The 19,931-nt window shown below is 36.3% G+C and overlaps 1 protein-coding gene across 8 annotated transcripts in view; it reads right to left on the reverse strand.

Annotated features, from left to right (window-relative positions):
• Window positions 1–19,931, reverse strand: part of dyrk4 (dual-specificity tyrosine-(Y)-phosphorylation regulated kinase 4) — a 41,825-nt gene that overhangs the window by 4,366 nt on the left and 17,528 nt on the right. For 2 of the 8 annotated variants that reach the window (XM_048157977.1, XM_048157979.1), the window contains 11 exons: window positions 10,217–10,300; window positions 8,404–8,547; window positions 7,266–7,407; window positions 6,934–7,097; window positions 5,775–5,911; window positions 4,640–4,780; window positions 3,294–3,432; window positions 1,423–1,504; window positions 922–1,094; window positions 535–595; window positions 57–186 (listed from right to left, as the gene is read on the reverse strand). In XM_048157977.1, coding sequence (XP_048013934.1) covers window positions 57–186; window positions 535–595; window positions 922–1,094; window positions 1,423–1,504; window positions 3,294–3,432; window positions 4,640–4,780; window positions 5,775–5,911; window positions 6,934–7,097; window positions 7,266–7,407; window positions 8,404–8,547; window positions 10,217–10,300 — 1,397 coding nt within the window. Of the gene's footprint in view, window positions 1–56; window positions 187–534; window positions 596–921; window positions 1,095–1,422; window positions 1,505–3,293; window positions 3,433–4,639; window positions 4,781–5,774; window positions 5,912–6,933; window positions 7,098–7,265; window positions 7,408–8,403; window positions 8,548–10,216; window positions 10,301–13,443; window positions 14,219–18,841; window positions 19,599–19,931 lie in introns of those variants that run through there. The other 6 variants (XM_048157981.1, XM_048157983.1, XM_048157976.1 and 3 more) reach the window with 5 other exon arrangements.

Raw genomic sequence — 19,931 nt, forward strand, 5'->3', positions numbered from 1 at the left:
AAAGCCTATTTAACTAATAAATAATAAATATGAAGTCATTTCATTACTTTACATACACAAGGCAACGACGAATGAAGTCAAGAAATAGAGGATCGTTGGTCTTCAGCACACTGGCAAGATCTTTTGAGTTGGGTCGACGTTTTTTCCCTTTGCTGTTGGTGATATTCCTTGGGTTTCCTTTGGAATCTGATTGAAAAATTATAATTGTAAGATATCAATCAAAATGAAATCTCAATGTTCATTATTAGCATGAATTTCGGTTACACTTTACAATATGGTCCCATTAGTTAATGCATAACTAAAATTAATTAACAATGTGCAAACAATTAATTTGTTACAGTATTTATTAATCTTTGCTAACTGTTCATGTTAGCTCAGGTCCATTAAATAATATTGACAGATACAACTTTTGATTTTAATAATGTATTAGTCAATACTGAATTACTGAACTAAGATTAATAAATGTTTTAGCATTACTAGATTACAAACCTTATTATAAAATGTTACATGTATTCATGTATTTAGTCATCTTACCAAAAAATAACCTTCGTCTTGATGCAGGTTGAACAAAGTCATTTGGAGGAAGTCCCATGATCTACAAAATCAAAATGATTCTTTTCAGCAACCAATGCATTTCAAATAACTTTGGAGGAATCATTAAACAACATGAAGACTTCCTTTCTTCCACAGAACACAAAAGAGAAAATTTAAAGACTGTTTTTCTTTGTTGTTTTTTTATTCAATAACAATGAACTATGAATGAAGTTTTTATGACACTTTTATCCTGTTTTGTGTCCATTTTTGAAGCTTTAAAGCTCCATTCCCCATTAATTGTAAGTGCATGGAAAAGAAAGACAGCCGTGTGTTTCACAGAGGAAAGAAAGTCTAACTACTTCTTTAAGTACTAATACAGTCTCTCACCTCCATGATACAGGCGATCTGCTCCACTTCACTCTCTCCTGGAAAGAGGGGATAGCCGGTGTACAGCTCTGCCAAAATGCAGCCCAGACTCCACATGTCTATTGCCATGCTATACGGATGGCCCAGAATCACCTCCGGTGAGCGGTAGAAGCGACTCTGAATGTAAGTGTACACTGTAGATGGGAATACAAGCGGTCTATTAGAGCTACATAGATTTAACAATGTTAATTCAACAGTATGAATAAATCACTGTTTCTTAATTGATGGGTCACAGGTCTGTTTTAATGGAAGGAAAACAATGCTAAATGCAAGTGATAAAATGCAGCTATAATTGTGCATAATTAGGACAGCAAAATAAATAGCCATTATTATTATTATATTTTAAAAGGGAGTCAAATTCTGTCAAAGGTGTCTAATCAAACAATTGCAGATTTTGCTACACTATGTATTGCTTGATGCAAAGTAAATGACACAATCAGGATAAATCTGTTTGGTAATCACCTCTTTGTTGCTCATAGCAGCTTGATCCAAAGTCGACGACCTTGATGTTTCCTTGTCCCCTCTGGGACAGGAGTATGTTCTCCTATTAAGAGGAAAATAATAATAATGTTTTGTCATGATGGTCATTTCACTGGAGAATACATATATGTATATCTGTGAATTGAAACTGAAAACAGCTAAAGGAGTTATCTAGCTGAATGACCAAGCTGCATAATAACAACTAATTTTCTCTGATATTAAATAATTAATTAAAAATAATTAGAATCCCTTTATTTATTTATAGGGAAATCAGTACACCAATATTAATATGATTTAAAAAATTCACAATATTATTATTTTGAATTATTTTTACATTATAGTAGTATTTGATATACTGATTTTAACACAATATTTTTTTAATATTAATAATAATAATAATAATAATAAAATTATAGTAGTTTAATAATAGTTTAATAATATACACTACTGTTCACCTGTTGGGGTCAGTAAGATTTTTTAATAATTTTGAAATAAGTGTTTATTTAAAGGTGCCCTAGATTATGTTTTTAAAAGATGTAATATAAGTCTAAGGTGTCCCCTGAATGTGTCTGTGAAGTTTCAGCTCAAAATACCCCATAGATTTTTTTTTATTAATTTTTTTAACTGCCTATTTTGGGGCATCATTATAAACGCGCCGATTTTATGCTGCGGCCCCTTTAAATCCCGTGCTCTCCGCCCACAGAGCTCACGCTTGCCTTAAACAGTGCCTTAACAAAGTTTACACAGCTAATATAACCCTCAAAATGGATCTTTACAAAGTGTTCGTCATGCATGCATCGGATTATGTGAGTATTGTATACTGTGTATTACTTCTGATTTTGAATGAGTTTGATAGTGCTCCGTGGCTAACGGCTAATGCTACACTGTTGGAGAGATTTATAAAGAATGAAGTTGTGTTTATGCATTATACAGACTGCAAGTGTTTAAAAATGAAAATAACGACAGTCTTGTCTCCGTGAATACAGTAAGAAACAATGGTAACTTTAATCACATTTAACAGTACATTAGCAACATGCTAACGAAACATTTAGAAAGACAATTTACAAATATCACTAAAAATATCATGTTATCATGGATCATGTCAGTTATTATTGCTCCATCTGCCATTTTTCGCTATTGTTCTTGCTTGCTTACCTAGTCTGATGATTTGGTTGTGCACATCCAGACGTTAATACTGGCTGCCCTTGTCTAATGCCTTTTATAATGTTGGGATCATGGGCTGGCATATGCAAATATTGGGGGTGTACACCCTGACTGTTACGTAACAGTCGGTGTTATGTTGAGATTCGCCTGTTCTTCGGAGGTCTTTTAAACAAATGAGATTTATATAAGAAGGAGGAAACAATGGAGTTTGAGACTCACTGTATGTCATTTCCATGTACTGAACTCTTGTTATTTAACTATGCCAAGATAAATTCAATTTTTCATTCGAGGGCACCTTTAATAAAGATACAGTAAAAACAGTAAAACTGTGAAATATTATTACAATTTAAAATAACTGTTTTCTATTTTATTATATTTTTTATTATTACTCCAGTCTTCAGTGTCACATGATCCTTTTGGTGCTCAAGAAAAATGTATTATCATTGTCATTGTTGAAAACAGTTGTTCTGCTTAATATTTTTTTGTGGAAACTGATAATTCTTTCATTTTTTGATGAATAGAAAGTTCAAATGAACAGCATTTATTTGAAATAGAAATCTTTTGCATCAATTATTTTAGCAGTGAAATCTGCTGAACTGTCATTATAGGAATGTTGTAGTGATGGGTCCTATTAAAAAACTTTTTTTGCTTTTGATTCACATTTGACAAACTCCCATGTTGAGGTTTACCGGTTTAAGGTCACAGTGGATGATCTTCTCTTTGTGCAGCATCTGGAGGCACTTGAGCAGTGAGTGAGCAAAACGCCGAATCAACCCCAGACTGAAGCCCTGGAAGTTGTTCTTCTTAATAAGCTCATAGAGGTTTGCTCTGTATGGAGACAAGATATACAATTAACACATCTGTGTCGACGTTACAGGGTGATATTCATGGCTAATACCTTATGAACTACTAGGATTTGAGTATGGGCAGTAGGTATAAAAAGCAGTATGCCACGTATAAAAATGCCACTAGAGGGCAGCACAATCATTTTGGCACTACCTCGTGCTGAACTTTCCACAAACGAATTCATTGTCACTCAACAACCTCCTGTCTTTAAGCACGACCATAAAAACAAAATCTCGCTATTAGTCTGTGTTAACAGCTAAGCATTATGCTAAAGAGCCCTTTGAGAGGGAACCCATGAAAGTCATTATCTTTGGCAGTAAGGAGGCCTAAAACAGCAGCTGTGAACAGCCTAATGTAATCGGAGACTTCACACCATGAGTGGGCAAGGAAAGAGATAGGGGCCTAATCAAGGCATTAACTAAAGGATTCTGTGACGGTAACCAAAGACGGGGACGACGCATCTGATGTCCTCTAAAGGTCATTCTGCCAGAGATGAAGCTGCTTTTCCTGCAAAGCGACTTAATTGATCACTTTACCCAGAGCCCAAAAGGTCTTGAGTGGGAAACTCTCACTTCACACCTAAATATGGCCACCACCCCAGGTGATAAATCAGAACTAATTTGACATCTAATTAATGAATCATAAATAATATAATGATCTGCTCTGATTAAGTTTTTTCTTGCAACAAAAACCTGTTTTTACTTTGACTATCTGGTCTACTGGAAAACTTAAAATCAACATGAAATCAAAATAGACAAATAAAAAAATTAATTAAAATGAATAAATTAATTAATTAATTAATACATATAAAATGAATTATTTTTCAAATAAATTAAAAATGAATTTAAAAATGAATTATATATATATATATATATATATATAATTTTAATTCATTTTTAAATTCATTTGAATAAATAAATAAATAATAAAATTAATTGTGTGTGTATATATATATATATATATATATATATAATTGAATATCCTGTTTCACTTATAAATATAAAAGCAAAATTGGTTCATAATTACTTTAAATAGGTGTCTATAATAAGCTGTAGTTACAGGGAAGTATTCTATTTAAGTTCAGTCCGTGACTCCCATGTTTAACGTGAGTTCCTATACAGCAGGCTTAACAGTATAAATTGAAACTGCTTATGTGTTCATCTAAATGATTCCAGTATTTTCCACCCACCCCAGCAGCTCGAAGGAGATGCACAGGTGGTTGCGGAAGTAGAAGTACTCTTTCATGTGAATGACGTTGTGGCAATTATCTCGGTCTCTTCTCCGCACGGCATCCAGTATCTTTAGCTCTACAAGAGCCTGGTGATGAAACCTGAAGGTCAAAAGAAAAATAACTTATCAAATTTTATCAATATGCAGCTAATTTTACTATTTTTCCGACAGTGATACAGCATATTAATCTTTCAGATTATATTGCAAACTTAATTTCTACAGTTTTATGTTACTTTAGTCTACAACCATCATTTTAAAGGCTAAAATGCATGGACTTTCCAGCTTGTTTTGTATGCAAATATTGTATATTATAATTATTATTATTATTTTCATAAATATATATATTTTTTTATAATTGTACTAATATATTGCAATAATAATAATTATAATAATAATAATAAACCTTCCTGTAGTTCAATCAGTAGAGCATGGCGCTAGCAAAGGCAAGGTCATGGGTTCGATTCCCTGGGAAAGCAAAAACTGATAAAATAAATATATGTAATATTTATAAAATGTATAATATAATTACAAATAAAACTTCTGAAAGCAAATCCCTTCTCTTCTATAGCTGAACTCAAAGAATCAGAGCAGTTTTACAGTATTCAGCTCTGAGCTTTGCATTTTGAGAGGGTTTTAAGTTAAAGCATCAGTCAAAGTAGGTGCGACGGCAGTGGAAGGGCATGAGATCAGCCCAGACACGTAATGTGATACACAACAGACACCTTTTAACACCCTTCAATGTATCAGGTCCACTGGATTGAGCGCTGATTAAAGACCTTTTGATGGCCTTATGAAGAGATAAATGTGAAAAGGGCTTCAATCTGTACATTTTCATTGCTATTTTTCATTTTAATGGGGTAAATGAAACGTTTAGCCTAAGTTTAACTTGTGCTTTTAACTTTAATGTATTTAGTGTATTTTTATTAATATTATTTTAATATTTAATATTTTAATATTTCTTATCATATAATTATTTTTTTGAAAATTAGCTTGAACAATAATTGAAAGACCCCTTGCAGTATCACCACGGACCACCTAGGGGGTCGCTGACTCTGATTGTACTGAAGAACACATGGACTGGAGGTTCATTTTACCTCTTCTTATTTCGAATGATCTTGATGGCCACCATCTCATTTGTCTTGTGATCCAAACATTTCAAGACTTGGCCAAACGATCCTTTCCCAATAACCTCCAGGACTTCATAGCGATAACCTATATGGTCATGCAGGACCTGCACAGAGTATTTAGAGGACAGAGTCAGCTGATGAACAGGTCAGCATAATTATTTCCATCGCCTTTGCAGTGGCAGACTTCCTATTACTTAGAGAAACACTGCAATGGTAATATTGAGATTCATAAATGCTTCTCATTTGTTTATTTCCTAACTAACATTCAGGCACATATTTGGACTGTCAGACATGTGACATTGTTTACATGTTTTGACTGCAAATTTCAGCTGTATGACTCTTTAAACCATCAAGCCTGAAGGCATTCAGCCTAATGTCCAATAATCCTGAGGAACGTCTTTCTGAAAAGGCGCATTCAAGGAAGATGGGGTGGGACAGGGGACATTAGGGTCTGGCAGCCTGCAGCAGAATTAGCCAGCCTCGTGTTGTAATGCAATTTCATCATTTATCGAGAAGTTGAAAATGAGGTCAGTATGTCACCCAGTAAGCTGTTTGACAAGCTGTTTCTGTAAATGTATGTATATATTTTTTATTTATTCATATATACAATGAATAAATAAATGAACGGATTTTATATATACTATAAAATTAACTAAAACTAAAATCATAAGAAAAATTTGTTACTTGAAATAAGATAAATGTTAACTGAAATTAAATAAAACATTTACAATGTTTTAACTTGTTTAGTTGCCAAGGAATCATTTTCATTTAATTTAACTTGAACTAAATTAATATATAATAAATTAATAAAAACTATAAAAACAACAACAAAAACTAATAAAAAATGGCAAAACAACCAAAAAATTACTAAAACTTTAAAATTAATATTAAAACAGAAAACATGAAGTGACGTGTAGCCAAGTATGGTGTCCCATACTGCATTTCACCCATCCAAGTGTACACACACACAGCAGTGAGTATTGAACAAACACACACCATGAACAGTGAATAGAAGCCAATTCAAAATTTTAATAAAAACTATAATAGAATTTCAGTGATACTAAAATTACACTGCCAGGCAAAAGTAATGTAATCACAGAAAGACATATGATACGTCATATCTAACCTTTATGTAGCTGCCATGCTCATCGTCATAGCCTGAATTCTGTGGGGATCCCTGGGAGCCCTCAATCTTCTTGGTGTCCAAGCCCAGATACCAGATCTCAGAGTAGTCCATGATCTCCTCCCTCTCATATTCTGTTAGCTGGTTCTGGAAGTGCTTCAGTGCCGCTGTTTTGCAGATGAAGGAAGAAACATAAATAGTGAGCATATATAATCCAATTAACAAGGGAGTGCTATTTTTAGTTGTTATTTCTGATTCATAATATTTCAGTGACTGAAACCTTTATGCATTTCTAAATATATGAACCACAAACAAAAATCCAGAGCACTTCATACTTGTTGGAGACATAGGCAGCCTCTGTCCCTCATATGTCCTGATCTTCTCAAACTTATTGATGATGCTTCTGGTTAAGGATTCTGAGAGGTTTTCCACCGATGAACCAAAGCGATTGGGAAACTGTGGCCTCGGCCTCTCCTCCTGAGTTACAAGAAATGGAAATACGTTTTTATGTGAACATTATATGAATTGTTCACTCAAAAAATGACTTTATGTACTCACCCTCATTTCATTCCAAACCCATGTACGGTTGTTTTTGTTTAATTGCTCTTAACTTGAAATACTTGATTAAGCTAATTCATACATTTAACTTAAAATTATCATGTACTCTTAACTTAAATATTTTTAGTAGTGGAAACTTGTCTGCTTTAACTATTATTCAGTAATTCAAGTTAACTTGCTAATAGGTGGCACTAAAAGGAATACGCTCTATCTACTCAATAAAATTGTAGCAACAGATTACAAGCAATATTATTAATTAAATTCAACATATAAAAATTGAGTTAGACTGAATCAAATTAATTCCTTAAAAGTCAACCATTTAAAATGTGTAAATTTAGCAAACACCATTACAAAAACCCACAAACTGACATAAAATGCAAAGAGTCAATCATTTTATAAATTAGCATAGCAAAACATTAAACAATACTAAAACTACCACTTAACATTAACCTTGCACCAAAAAAAAACAAACAAAAAAAACATTATATAACACTATTAGCATTTACTCTCGATTCCAAGTGTCGTGGCAAAGCATGCTGGGAAATAGCCCAGTTTCAGGTAAATTTAAGTTTGTCTAAATTAAAAGAAACAAGTTCATAGAACTCAAAACAATGAAACAATTCAGATGACTTAAAAAATGTCAGTTTTGAAAAAAGTAAGTTCTAAATAAAAGTGAATTTGATTGAACTAATTTGTTTAATTTAAGTTTATCCTACTCAAACCAATTAATTATTCTGAGCATTAGGGTTTATAGTGTATTTTATGGTACTTCTGATGGGCTATTTGTGCTTTTTGGAGATTGACAGACATTATTGCTGTTGATATATGAAAAAAGCTGCATCAAAAAGTCATTTGGGATTGGATAGACATGAGGATGAGTAAACAATGACCGTATTTTCATTTTTGTTATCCCACCTGATTCCCTTGAGTGCTTTGCACCAGCTGTTTGACAATACTGGGTAAGGTTCCATTCGAATGCAGAAGTTTGCCATTGGTCACCAAAACTTGCTTGACTGGAGCCTCTAGCTGGGGTAAAGTACCAACTCCCGTCCCACACTTCTAGAAAACAAAAGACACAATACTTTGAGTACCGTTCAACATGAAAAACTCTACAAATCAGTAACAAGGGCCAAACGGGGGGAAGATACGTGAGCTTCACACAAGCTGAGTGGCCAACGGCCCCAGTGAACCAGACCCCCTGCATAGAGGATGGAATTTCAGTGGCGGTTGAGACCGCGGTGGGGACAAAAGCGGCGATAGGGCAGTCTTTCGCAACCCATCAGAGCAATGAACATGTACTCTAAATCTTACATTTGGGGTGTAATAACAGTGAATGATACTGATTTTTTCTAACACGGTTCCTAGTGAATATCTTCTCTTGGAAGGAATAAAATGAAATGTTCCCTTGCTATGAAAAAAATGTAGGGCACTGCACAAGGGAGGGGCTTGTTCGTAGCTTGCAGGTTTTCCCCCATCTCACGGTTCAAAGCCAGTGCTTCACAAACTTCTGGGCTGAAAAAAGAGCAAGTGTGGCTATAGATAGATGCGATATTCAATCTCATATGTTCTGGGGATACTGCGGCATCTGCCAACTTGATCGTGACGCATAGAAACAGAAGCTAAATATAGCGTATAGGGACACCTGAAGAGACCTACGAGAATACAGTAGGTTGTGCGTAAACAACGTCAACCGTTCAGGTACCGCAGCTGTGCGTTAATACCCCAATTGAGTCTAGGGATTTTGACATTAAAAGGCACTATGCCAAGCACTTTATTATAAGTGGATGGTATCACCAGTGAAGAGACTGCTATTAGTTAATGACAACTGTTAGGGGGTCATCTCACAATCAACATTAAAAATTTAAAACAAATGCTTTCCATAGGTGCAGGAGGGATCATCTATAGATAGCGGACACACAATGGAAGCGCCTATTCACACTAAAGCATCAGCTGATTAAAAGTTTGTATATTTAAACCAAAAAAAGTTGGGGCTGGGGAGTGCAATTAATTTAATTTGCAATTAATTGATGCTAATGGCACAGAAATCACACCTTTAAGATAAATTGCCCGGCCAAAAAAAGTCGCCGTTTGGATTTAAATAGGCAAATGCTTAAGATATGACTGGATTATTATTGCGGTGATTATTATGTTTTGTTATATGTTTGGCAACAGTTTTTCTAACCCTAACAGATGGAGTGTGTAGCTTTTCATTTCTTAAGCAACCATGTAGGACATATTCCAGGATGACAATGTCAAGATTCATCAGGCTCAAACTGTGAAAGGATGGTTCAGAGAGTAAGAATCATTTTCACACATGAAATGGCTCCTCTAAGTCCAGACCTTAAATTCATTGAAAGTCTTTGGGATGTGCTGGAGAAGACTTTACAGAGTGCTCACCTCTTGCATTGTCAATCCGAGATCTTGACCAAAAATTGATGCACCTCTTGATGGATATAACATCACAATATTTATTTCTGTCAAGAGGTGCATCAGACACTGAATTCACCCATTAAAACTTCTTTCAGCCAATGAAATTGCTTTGCATCCTAGGCGTTGAATTCCATTCAACGGGTGGACTGAATGGTTCAAATCACCCTGCACCCACCTCACAGTTCTCCTCCCAGACAGAGTCACTCTTACAGTAGAGTGATTCACACACCCTTTGCGAATCAATTCGAATGAATCATCACTGTTAAGTAACTGGTTTTCTCTATGAATAAAGGCTCACCTGTGAGTAGGTGCAGTTGGGTCCTATTTTTGAGTTCTCGGCCTGAGACCTGTGGGGGTGAGGGAAAGCCTCGGGTCTGGCTGACTGTGAAAGAGAGCGGAGGAAAGACGTCATGAGCGAGAGGAGTGGGCACACTCTTGCAACCAACATCCACAGCCGTACGTGTGGGATTCTGCGTATATAACTCCAGGAATCATCTCTGCCCGCTCTGTGTTATTCAACACAGCTGATGACTCATGTTCGATACACCAAGGTTGCTTGTTTTTTAATTCAAAAGCACATTAATAGCTATGACGCCCACCATGGCAGATGATGCAGTTTGACCTCATAGTAGAGGACAGTCGTGATGTTCAGACTCCTTCACTGGTACTTCACACTCCTAGCAATCATCTCCTAACTAATGTTCCCCTTGAGCACGAATGCTGAGTGTTCAAGGATATCAGGGGACCTGCGATGACTACAATCATTCATGATTGCGGACATATGGGGAAACAGGCCCACATCCATCTTAATCAGGTGGAATGTGCGTCAATAGTGGTGACAGACAGCATAAGGACGGATGAAAAGCTCCAGCTAAACTTAGAGCCTCTCGGGTGGGGGCGAGATACAAACAGAGGATATTGGCGGGCAAACACGTGCCGGCAGCAGAAGTCAAACGGATTGGCCAAGAAACATACAGACAATTGAATTATCTGACCCATTTGCACACCTTGGAGACTTATGTGCCTCTCACAGCCTTAATCCACTGGCTGATTATTTGCAGAGTCTAAATCATATGGCTGTTTTTGGCCAAGCGTATCTTCCCATCGGGGGGTTTAGCCATGCGGATGTGTTGGGTCTTAACTGCATTCATTCACAGTGCAGCGAAGTATATACGGGCTTATAGAGGGATCAGAGAGTATATGGACTTCGACGTGGCAGCAACAAAGAGATGCATTTAGAAAACAGGCAGTAAAAATTTGTTACACTTAGACTGCGGGCGGCCAGCTGTGCAATGTGAGCCCGGGGCTTTAAAAGACTCATTCAAATATTAACACCTTTGAGTTTCTATGTTCAGGACTAAGGGCTTTGTGTTACAATGTGGGTCAGTGTGCAATGCAAAATTGAGAGATACTTTCTTAAAGTCACTATGAAATCAAAATTGACAATTCTTGTTTTGTTTTTTTATGGAATGGCAGTATTTATTATAAATGATTTATCCGTGTACATAATTAATATTTTATTAAAATTCATGTGCCCTCGTAATCTTTAATCGTGTTTAAGATGCGTTTTTCGGCGTGAGGATGGGACAACTTGTCATTTACATGGGATCGCAACAATAGCAAATGACAATGATCCAATCAATTCCTACTGGACAACACATCCCGCCCTACGTTTTCTTATTCGAGAAGCTGTTTCACTCGGATATAAATCACAATAGGGAAGAAAAGCTTCTGTTTCATGCCGAATTTAAGCTAACTAATCAGTCAGATTCATTCTGCAATAAAATGCTTGAAAAACATTTGCATTTATTCCTTTAACTTAAGTGAGGATTTGACATTTTTCTGATCTATATTGGGATGCACAATATATTGATACCATATAGGTTATCAGATGACATTGAGATTTTTAAATTAATCTGTACTGGTTGATATTGCATAATTTTTATATTTAGATTTGCCATCATTGGACACTCACTTAAACACTCACTTAATCTTTATAAACACTAATAATTTATGATGCATTTAAAACAATTGATTTTAGTTTTTTAATTATAATTTATTTAAACATAAAGTATTTGGTAATATCAGTCATATTGTGAAAATAATTATTGGCCAGAATCTCTAATATAAGGCCCTATTGTGACAACTGTGCTAAACCATTGGCTTTCACTCTAGAATTTACCCAAATATTATATCCAATGTGCTATTTTAACAAATACATTGGCCCTACACCAATGGTTTTTACACATTTTGGTATCACATACGGGAGGATTTGGAGTCACCTCAATTAAGTAATGGGCAAAACCCAAACCACGCCCAGAAAGGATCAAAAATACTTCATATGCCATTCTTAATGATCAGGACTATGAATGCCTTTCAAAGTAATTTGGAGCTCAGTTCTGAAACATTTGCTGACAAGCACCTTAAAGGATGGTTCATACTTAGACACTGGCTTAAGGTTTTTTAAGCAACCTAACCATCACATGTTCAGGCCAAATATACTCACGCACAGTTATAGGGTTCAAGGGGTGCTTTTCACATCAATCTTTGACAATGCATCTGTCAAAATGCAATTCTTTTCATTATACACAGCAGTGGGTGAAATCTTACTGATGGAGTGATAGGATGGACAAAGGATTGGGACTTACATAACGTATTGCAACCTGGCTTGCACTAAACATTATCACCTATAAAACCGAAAATACACAGAACGGAATGCAATCAAATCTCTCGTGTTACTGTGAGTTATGATTCTTAGAAGGCGAAGTGCAATGAAACCTGAGCAAATAACCACATAAAACAACGCGAGGAAGTTCTTTATAGTCCCTTACAATAATTATCATGGTAACCAGTTTCTACCTTTGAAAAAGCTATATTATACTATTATATGCACATATATATAGGTCTACTATATAGGCTGTACACACATTTTCTTTTGATAACAATGAAAGCTAATATGTCAAGTTATCAGAAACAATCACTGTATATGGTGCTATCATTTAATGTTATCATCTATTATAATTATGGGCAAGCATAGTTTCCACCAAAATAAAATTGTTTATAAAAAAAAAAATAATGAAAAATATTAGTAGCCTAATAGATAGTTTCTGTGTAAGAACTTTTTCAGAATATTTCAGCATTTTCTTATTAAGAACAGTGGAGGCTGATACCCAGTTACCAGTTAAACTGTATGGTATTATATTTAAAAAATTGTATAGGTCAGTATGATATTATATAAACTGCTTATGGTATGCTACATTTTGAATAATATTTTTAAGTAAGGGCAAATATTTCACTAATGAAGAAAACCATTATATTGGACGTTTTAAGTATAATAAAACATGCACATGCGTAAATTATTTTTTATATAAAATATTTTTCAAAACCTTAATAATAATAATGGTAAAATTCAGTGCAGCCATTAGAATTATCTAAATATGCTTAAAAAATATTATAAAGTTTTTAACAAGAGTAATCATAAATGCATGCAAAGGAAGACATAAATCGCTAATGTTCATACATTACCTTGTTATTAATTTCAGGAAACATGTCGCTTTTTGACACGTGGATATTCAACACATCCAAGTCATAAGGCATAAGGAGTGAGAAAAAAAGAACGCACTCGCTATTAAATCCAGCTGGAAACTTGCATGTACATCTTAAGAATCCTGTAAGACACCAGAACCGTTCCAGTCAGCACTGGAAAATAGCTGCAAGAACTTCGCGAAATGAAGTGTTTCCCGATGAGGAGGAGAGGGGTTGAAAAGCTTTCGTCAGCAGGAGATTAACGGAAAGAGGCAAGCTGTCCGTCTGCTCCACTTGACGTGTATGTCCCGAGATATGCCACCTGTTCAGGTTTTCCAGCCTGACTGCACTCTATATAGATGTGTTTACGTGCGCTTACCTATCACTGAACCCATATTCCTTCCATCCTAGCACAGTGCATTTGTTTGCCAAGTCATGGCGCTCCTAAAGTGGTAATCCAGGACAGATATGATACAATGTCCGAATGTGCAGCTGCACAAATCAGCCTCTAATAACACAAGCGGCTCGACGGCATGAGTTTTTAGTGTTTAGTCGCCGCGCGAGTGCCTCCGTTCACTATTTCCTCGATTTGACACGAGCTTTGAGTATGCAACGGCACCGCCTTCGGTACTATCTGTTTACTGCCCTCTCTTTAAGTTTCCATCTGTCAACGAACGATGGGACCCCAATAAATAACGCCTATCACCAGTACATCGTCATTCGCAAAGCCTTGTGTATTTCAAAATGTCAGAAGAGAGGTGGGCGAGCCAAGGGCTCATAAACTTACTCACCTTATTAACTCCGTGATTAAGTGGGCTTTGATTTGAATAGGAGATTGTGTAGGTGCATTAGTGGAAAAATTTAACCTTTTACACCCAAAAATGAATAGTACTGCTGACAAATGTGTTTAAAAAAAAAAAAAAAAAATAGACCTATATGTAAATTTTATTTTAAGTTTTATTCACATAAAAGTGGTCCATCTTGTGGGGGCGGCCATGTTAAAGTCCCCCTGAAATCAAAATTTAAGTTTTTTAGCTTTTAGTACAAATATGTTAGCCTTAAAGGTCCCGTTTTTCGTGTTTTTTGAAGCTTTGATTGTGTTTATAGTGTGCAATATAACATGTGTTCATGTTTCGCGTGTAAAAAAACACAGTATTTTTTACATAATTTACTTATCTGTATACCGCTGTTTCCACTGTCATAAAAACGGGCTGATGACTTCCTTGTTCTATGAAGTCCCTCCTTCAGAAATACGTAACGAGTTCTGATTGTGCCAGCGGTTCCTGTGTTGTGATTCGACAGCAGCTTAGCGAACCTTGCCCGGAAAGGTCACGCCTCTTACCATAACGTGGAGATGCACGCGCTCAGTGTTATAGTAAACATGTCTTTAATTTTACCCTATCAATTTGAGCCGGAATCAGACCCGGTGATTGGACTGCGGGATGAAAATAACAGCGTTTCGACGACATGGCGACAAACACACTCTACAAATGCAACTCTTGTGTATTCCTGTGGGCGGAGGTTAGTCAAAAAACTGTTTAGTGACGTCATTAAAGAAGGAAGTAGAGGGATGTAGTCCAAACTGGCCGTTCGATGTAGGCGACTTCTGTTAAATAAAATATCTCGCTTGGCATTGAACTTTGAGCTTTAAAATTTTACAGATTTTATTTATACTCTAACAACAACATTACACTCTAACTAAAGTTTGAAACATGGGATCACGAAGAACGGGACCTTTAAGGTTATGAATAAGCTGGTGTGTTCCAAAACAATGACAAAATTCACATTTAGGAGATATAAGCATTCAAAACGTACAGTCTCTCATGGATTACGGATTTTCATGACATGACATCACACTTCAGTTTCTCATAAAATCTTCTGTCCAATCAAATGCTCTCTAGAATCTGAAGTCCCGCCTCCTCCTACACTCTTACAGACGCTGAAGGTGTGGCTGGAATTGGTCATTTATTCACACATTTTCTGAATGGCACATATAGTGCACTATATAGAGAATAGGGAACGATTCAGACAGTGTAAATATGCATTCCATTGACGCAAATGAAATCCGTTTTCCTGTTAGTGTCACATGAACTGCTGCAACGCGAGCAGCACAGTCTGTTCTGGTCCAGAGACACGAGATCACAGAGCGGATCATATGCGCGAGTCGGCACAGACCACAAAATCGGAATTCTGCACAGAATGCTGTATAAGCAATATAAAAGACATTAGGAGGAGAAACGGTTAGAGATTAGAAGGAAACTGAGGGTTTACAGAGTCTAACGGCTCTGGCCGAGCTGTAACATAAACAAAACGCTATTGGCTATTTAAAAAAAGGGCGGGGCTGTTTGATATATCGCCCTGTCTTCCTGTTTCAGTTGAAATTATGTCAATACAATGAATAATGCTGCATATTCCAACACTCTTCATTGGGCCTTTAAGATTATTAGCCCTATTTGTCTGCGAATAGGGTATAATGTTATTGGTTCATACAACTTACTTGTGATTAATTACACAAAAAAATGACTTGAACAACAGAAAAACGAAACACAATTATAGTAAGATTTAAATATAAAATTATAATAATTAAAAAAAAACAATTATATATATATATATATATATATATATATATATATATATATATATATATATATATATATATATATACATGCTCACCAAGCCATAGATACATTTGTTAAGAAGTACAAATGTAGAGTACCAACTTCACGCTGAGTTTTTAATAACTGAACTGTTTTTATATGGCAGAAACATTAGCAAATTATCAGTCTGCATGTTTACATAGACCAACGATTAAAAGGGAAACTGAGAATGTGTGAAGACGAGCCCTTAATTTTCCCTTGGATCTTGATTGCAAAACTGATTTCTGTGAGCTAAACTAATGATAGATTTAAGTATAATGATTAAAAAAAACAAAAAACAATATACTGACTTCTAAAGACACTTTTTCTATTGAATTATTATCAAATGACCAAAAGCCCAACATAAATCCCTTTTACTGGACTAAGTTTCACTTATTCCAGCTATACAAAACACTTCAAGCCTTCATAAATAGCAAATATAGAAGGTAACAAGTTGACACTTTTTTTCACACCTATTCCCTATAGACTGCACTGCTCACATGTAACAAGCATGGCAAAGGCGGAAGCTGTGCACAGTGTCTGATACAACGTGACTCACCATGAAGGCTTATTATTGAACCACCTTTCTCAAATGTCAGATTCAGACAGCCTATGTCTATACTAATTTAAGACAAATAGATCTGAAAATGAGTGATAAGATGAGGTAAAAAGTGGAGGGCATTTATAATAAATAAATAGATCCATATAATAGTTAATCCCCTCCAAAAAAAGACCAAAAATACTATAAAAGCATTACATACGAAACAGAACATGGGTTTAGAAAGACACAAGGTTGAGTAAATAATGACAGAATGTTAATTTTTCATTCTCCCTTGAGAGAGCAAACTAGACTGTCAACTATAAAGACAGAGACAGATAGATAGATAGATAGATAGATAGATAGATAGATAGATAGATAGATAGATAGATAGATAGATAGATAGATAGGTGGGAGGAGGGAAAAGAGGCTTGATTATGATTAGTGTTTATATTACATAACACAGAAGCACTTTAGTAATCGTGGTGAGCTATGGGGATGAACTGTTCCTGATGGAGTGCTCATTCAGCACAATGGAGCTCAGAGAGGGCACACACATGACAGCCCAATCCCCATCAGCCTGCCAGAATCTCTGGTCCATCCCATTCAAGGCTCCTTTATTAAGAAAATAACAGCTCTGCATGAATGAAACTAGTCATGAAAACGTGTGAGGTAAATACTATCACACATTCACTGCTGTGGATGTAGTACTGATTAAAAGGTGATAGACTGCTTATTTGCATTTTATAATCAGCCATTTGACATAGAATTTACTCACTTTGGTAAATGATTTAATTAGTATAAGTATTTAATATATGATGAAGGCATTGGCTAGCACAGGGAAATGCTACAGAGAACTTGATCAGGTTTTTTAAACAGAGCTGAGTGAGGAACCACTTTGATCATATCAACACTTTGATCCAAAATGTTTGTCTTTGAGAGATTCACCCCAAAAATGAAAACTTTGTCATCATCCACTCCCCTTAATGTTTCTCAAAACATGATACAAAACAAGTATTATAAGGCTGTTCCTTATTAAAAGGGTATAGATGACTGCAGCTGTCAAGACAAAATAGTATCATAAAAGCAGCTCATATATTTCAAGTCTTCTGAAGACATATACTGTAACTTTGTGAGGAACAAATTGAAATTGAAGTTGTTATGGTACTTTTTTGGAGCTTGACATAAACTTAAAAATGTGGAAAAAATACAGTGCAACAGCTTGTCACTGGAGCAGTACCCTCAAAGGGACATCTTTAAACCTTATTTACCCCTAGAATGTTCATAAAAAAATACCTTAAAGGTATGTATTACTACTCTAAGGTACTAACATGCACCTTTTAGGAGTTCCTTTAAGGGTACTGTCCTTTAACAGTACTGCCCCAGTGTACCTGTAAGGGATCAATTTTTGCACACTTTTGCTCACAGTGCAGCAAACAGCCACCTTATACAAAAGAGCATGACAGACATTTTGCTAGGTAATACCTCTTGTGCCTTGTGAAGAAAAACTGTTTTTTGAGAGCATTTTTGGGTGAACTATCCCTTTAAACAACAGGAAATTAAACAGTTCACAAAGGGCAGCAAGGCATTGTAGAGGTTCCCAAAATGTATGTAACTCTCCCTTACTGAACAAGTGTGGAAGCTTGTTTCCGCCACGGAATAAAAAGGATAATTGCGACTTTTAATCTCACAATTCTGACTTTTTTTCTCACAATTGCGAGTTTACATCTCGCAATTCTGACATTTTGCAAGATATAAACTCGCAATTCTGAGAAAAAGTCAGAATTGCGAATTTATACCTCTCAATTCTGACTTTCTCACAATTCTGACTTTTCTCAGAATTGTTTATATCTCGCAATTCTGACTTTATAACTCACAATTCTGATTTTATAACTTGCAATTGCGACTATCACTCAATTCTGAGAAAAAAGCTTCTATAGACAAGTCATCAATTTACATTTAAGATATATATATATAGTCTCAGTCATACTGAAGTAAATCATAACACAGAATTAAAAGAACTCGATTAAAAACCTTGAATGTGAAAAAAAAAACATTTTCCAAAACATCTACTGTTATATTTACTGTTAAAAATGCACTAAACTTCCTGAATTGCAATCTAGCTGATCTAGAGTTGCAAGTACACTTATCCATGATTCATGAACAGGGGGTGGATGTTTTAGGAGATGGCAAGTTCTGTTGGCAGAACTCCATAAATCTTTACCTCAGGTTGAACTCTCCTGTTCCTGTGACTCTGTCGGGTGCCCCAGCAGTTCTGGAGGATCTCAAAGCCACAGCAAGGTGGTGTGGTCTCTTTTCCACCCATGATGGGGTCTCCCCATGCTGCAGTAACCACAGGCCTTAGTCCTACCACATCATGTCCAACTGTCCGTAAGGAAACTCTGAAGTTAACAAAAACAACTTTGGTCTTTGATGATCTACAGCTCCATGGTCCAGACTTAGCAACCCGAAGGGATCCTTTCCTTTCAGACTTCTACAGACATGTGCTTGTCCAAAAGAAGCACAATCTCTGGATCTATGATTGAGGAAGATGTTGTCACATTCACTTCTCTGCACTGGATCTAAGAGTCCATTTCACTTGCCATCTCACATCTCTGCTTGAGGATATGTGTATTGTACGCAGGGATAAATGGGTGGTAACGTGGAGTGCACAGGGAGAGCTTGGTGACGTGTGGATCAGACTCCACAAGGGAGCCATCCTGAACCGGAGGCTGAGCAGTGGGGGCTCTCAGTGGCATCTTCCTCTTCCTCTATGGGAAGCATCAGGGGAGTGATCCCTGACAGTGGAGCTGCACTCAGGGGCAGCAGAAGCGGCTTCTGTTGGGACTTCTGGTAACCCCTCCCTCCCAGAGGCCGTCTCCTGGAGACAGAGTCGGAGATATTTCCTCCCCTCCGCTACTCACATTCCCCCAGGACGCTGACAAACAGCAGTGAAGTGCAGAGAGGAAATCTTATCTCCCGGCATGCACAAATAGGCTTTGGTTTCTCCTGCTACAGCACGGAGAGAGTGGGAAAGTTAGCCCTCTCCTTCATAGTGATACCTCCACCAATTGCCTCCATGGGTAATATTTCTGACTGTTTCATCCATGGGGGCTTGGGGTCTAATATGTATATCCACATCTCTCAGCGCCACTTAGGAGAGAACAAATTGGATCTTGTGCACCTGCCATCAACTGAGAATGGGAATGTGTTTACCAACTTTGTGTTTACATTGTAACTGACATTTGGAAGACCTTAAACATATCACTTCAATCATGTCACTCAATGGTTATGTAACAGATGTTTCTTCTGTA

Source organism: Megalobrama amblycephala, linkage group LG15, assembly GCF_018812025.1.
Source record: "Megalobrama amblycephala isolate DHTTF-2021 linkage group LG15, ASM1881202v1, whole genome shotgun sequence".
Taxonomy (NCBI): Eukaryota; Metazoa; Chordata; class Actinopteri; order Cypriniformes; family Xenocyprididae; genus Megalobrama; species Megalobrama amblycephala.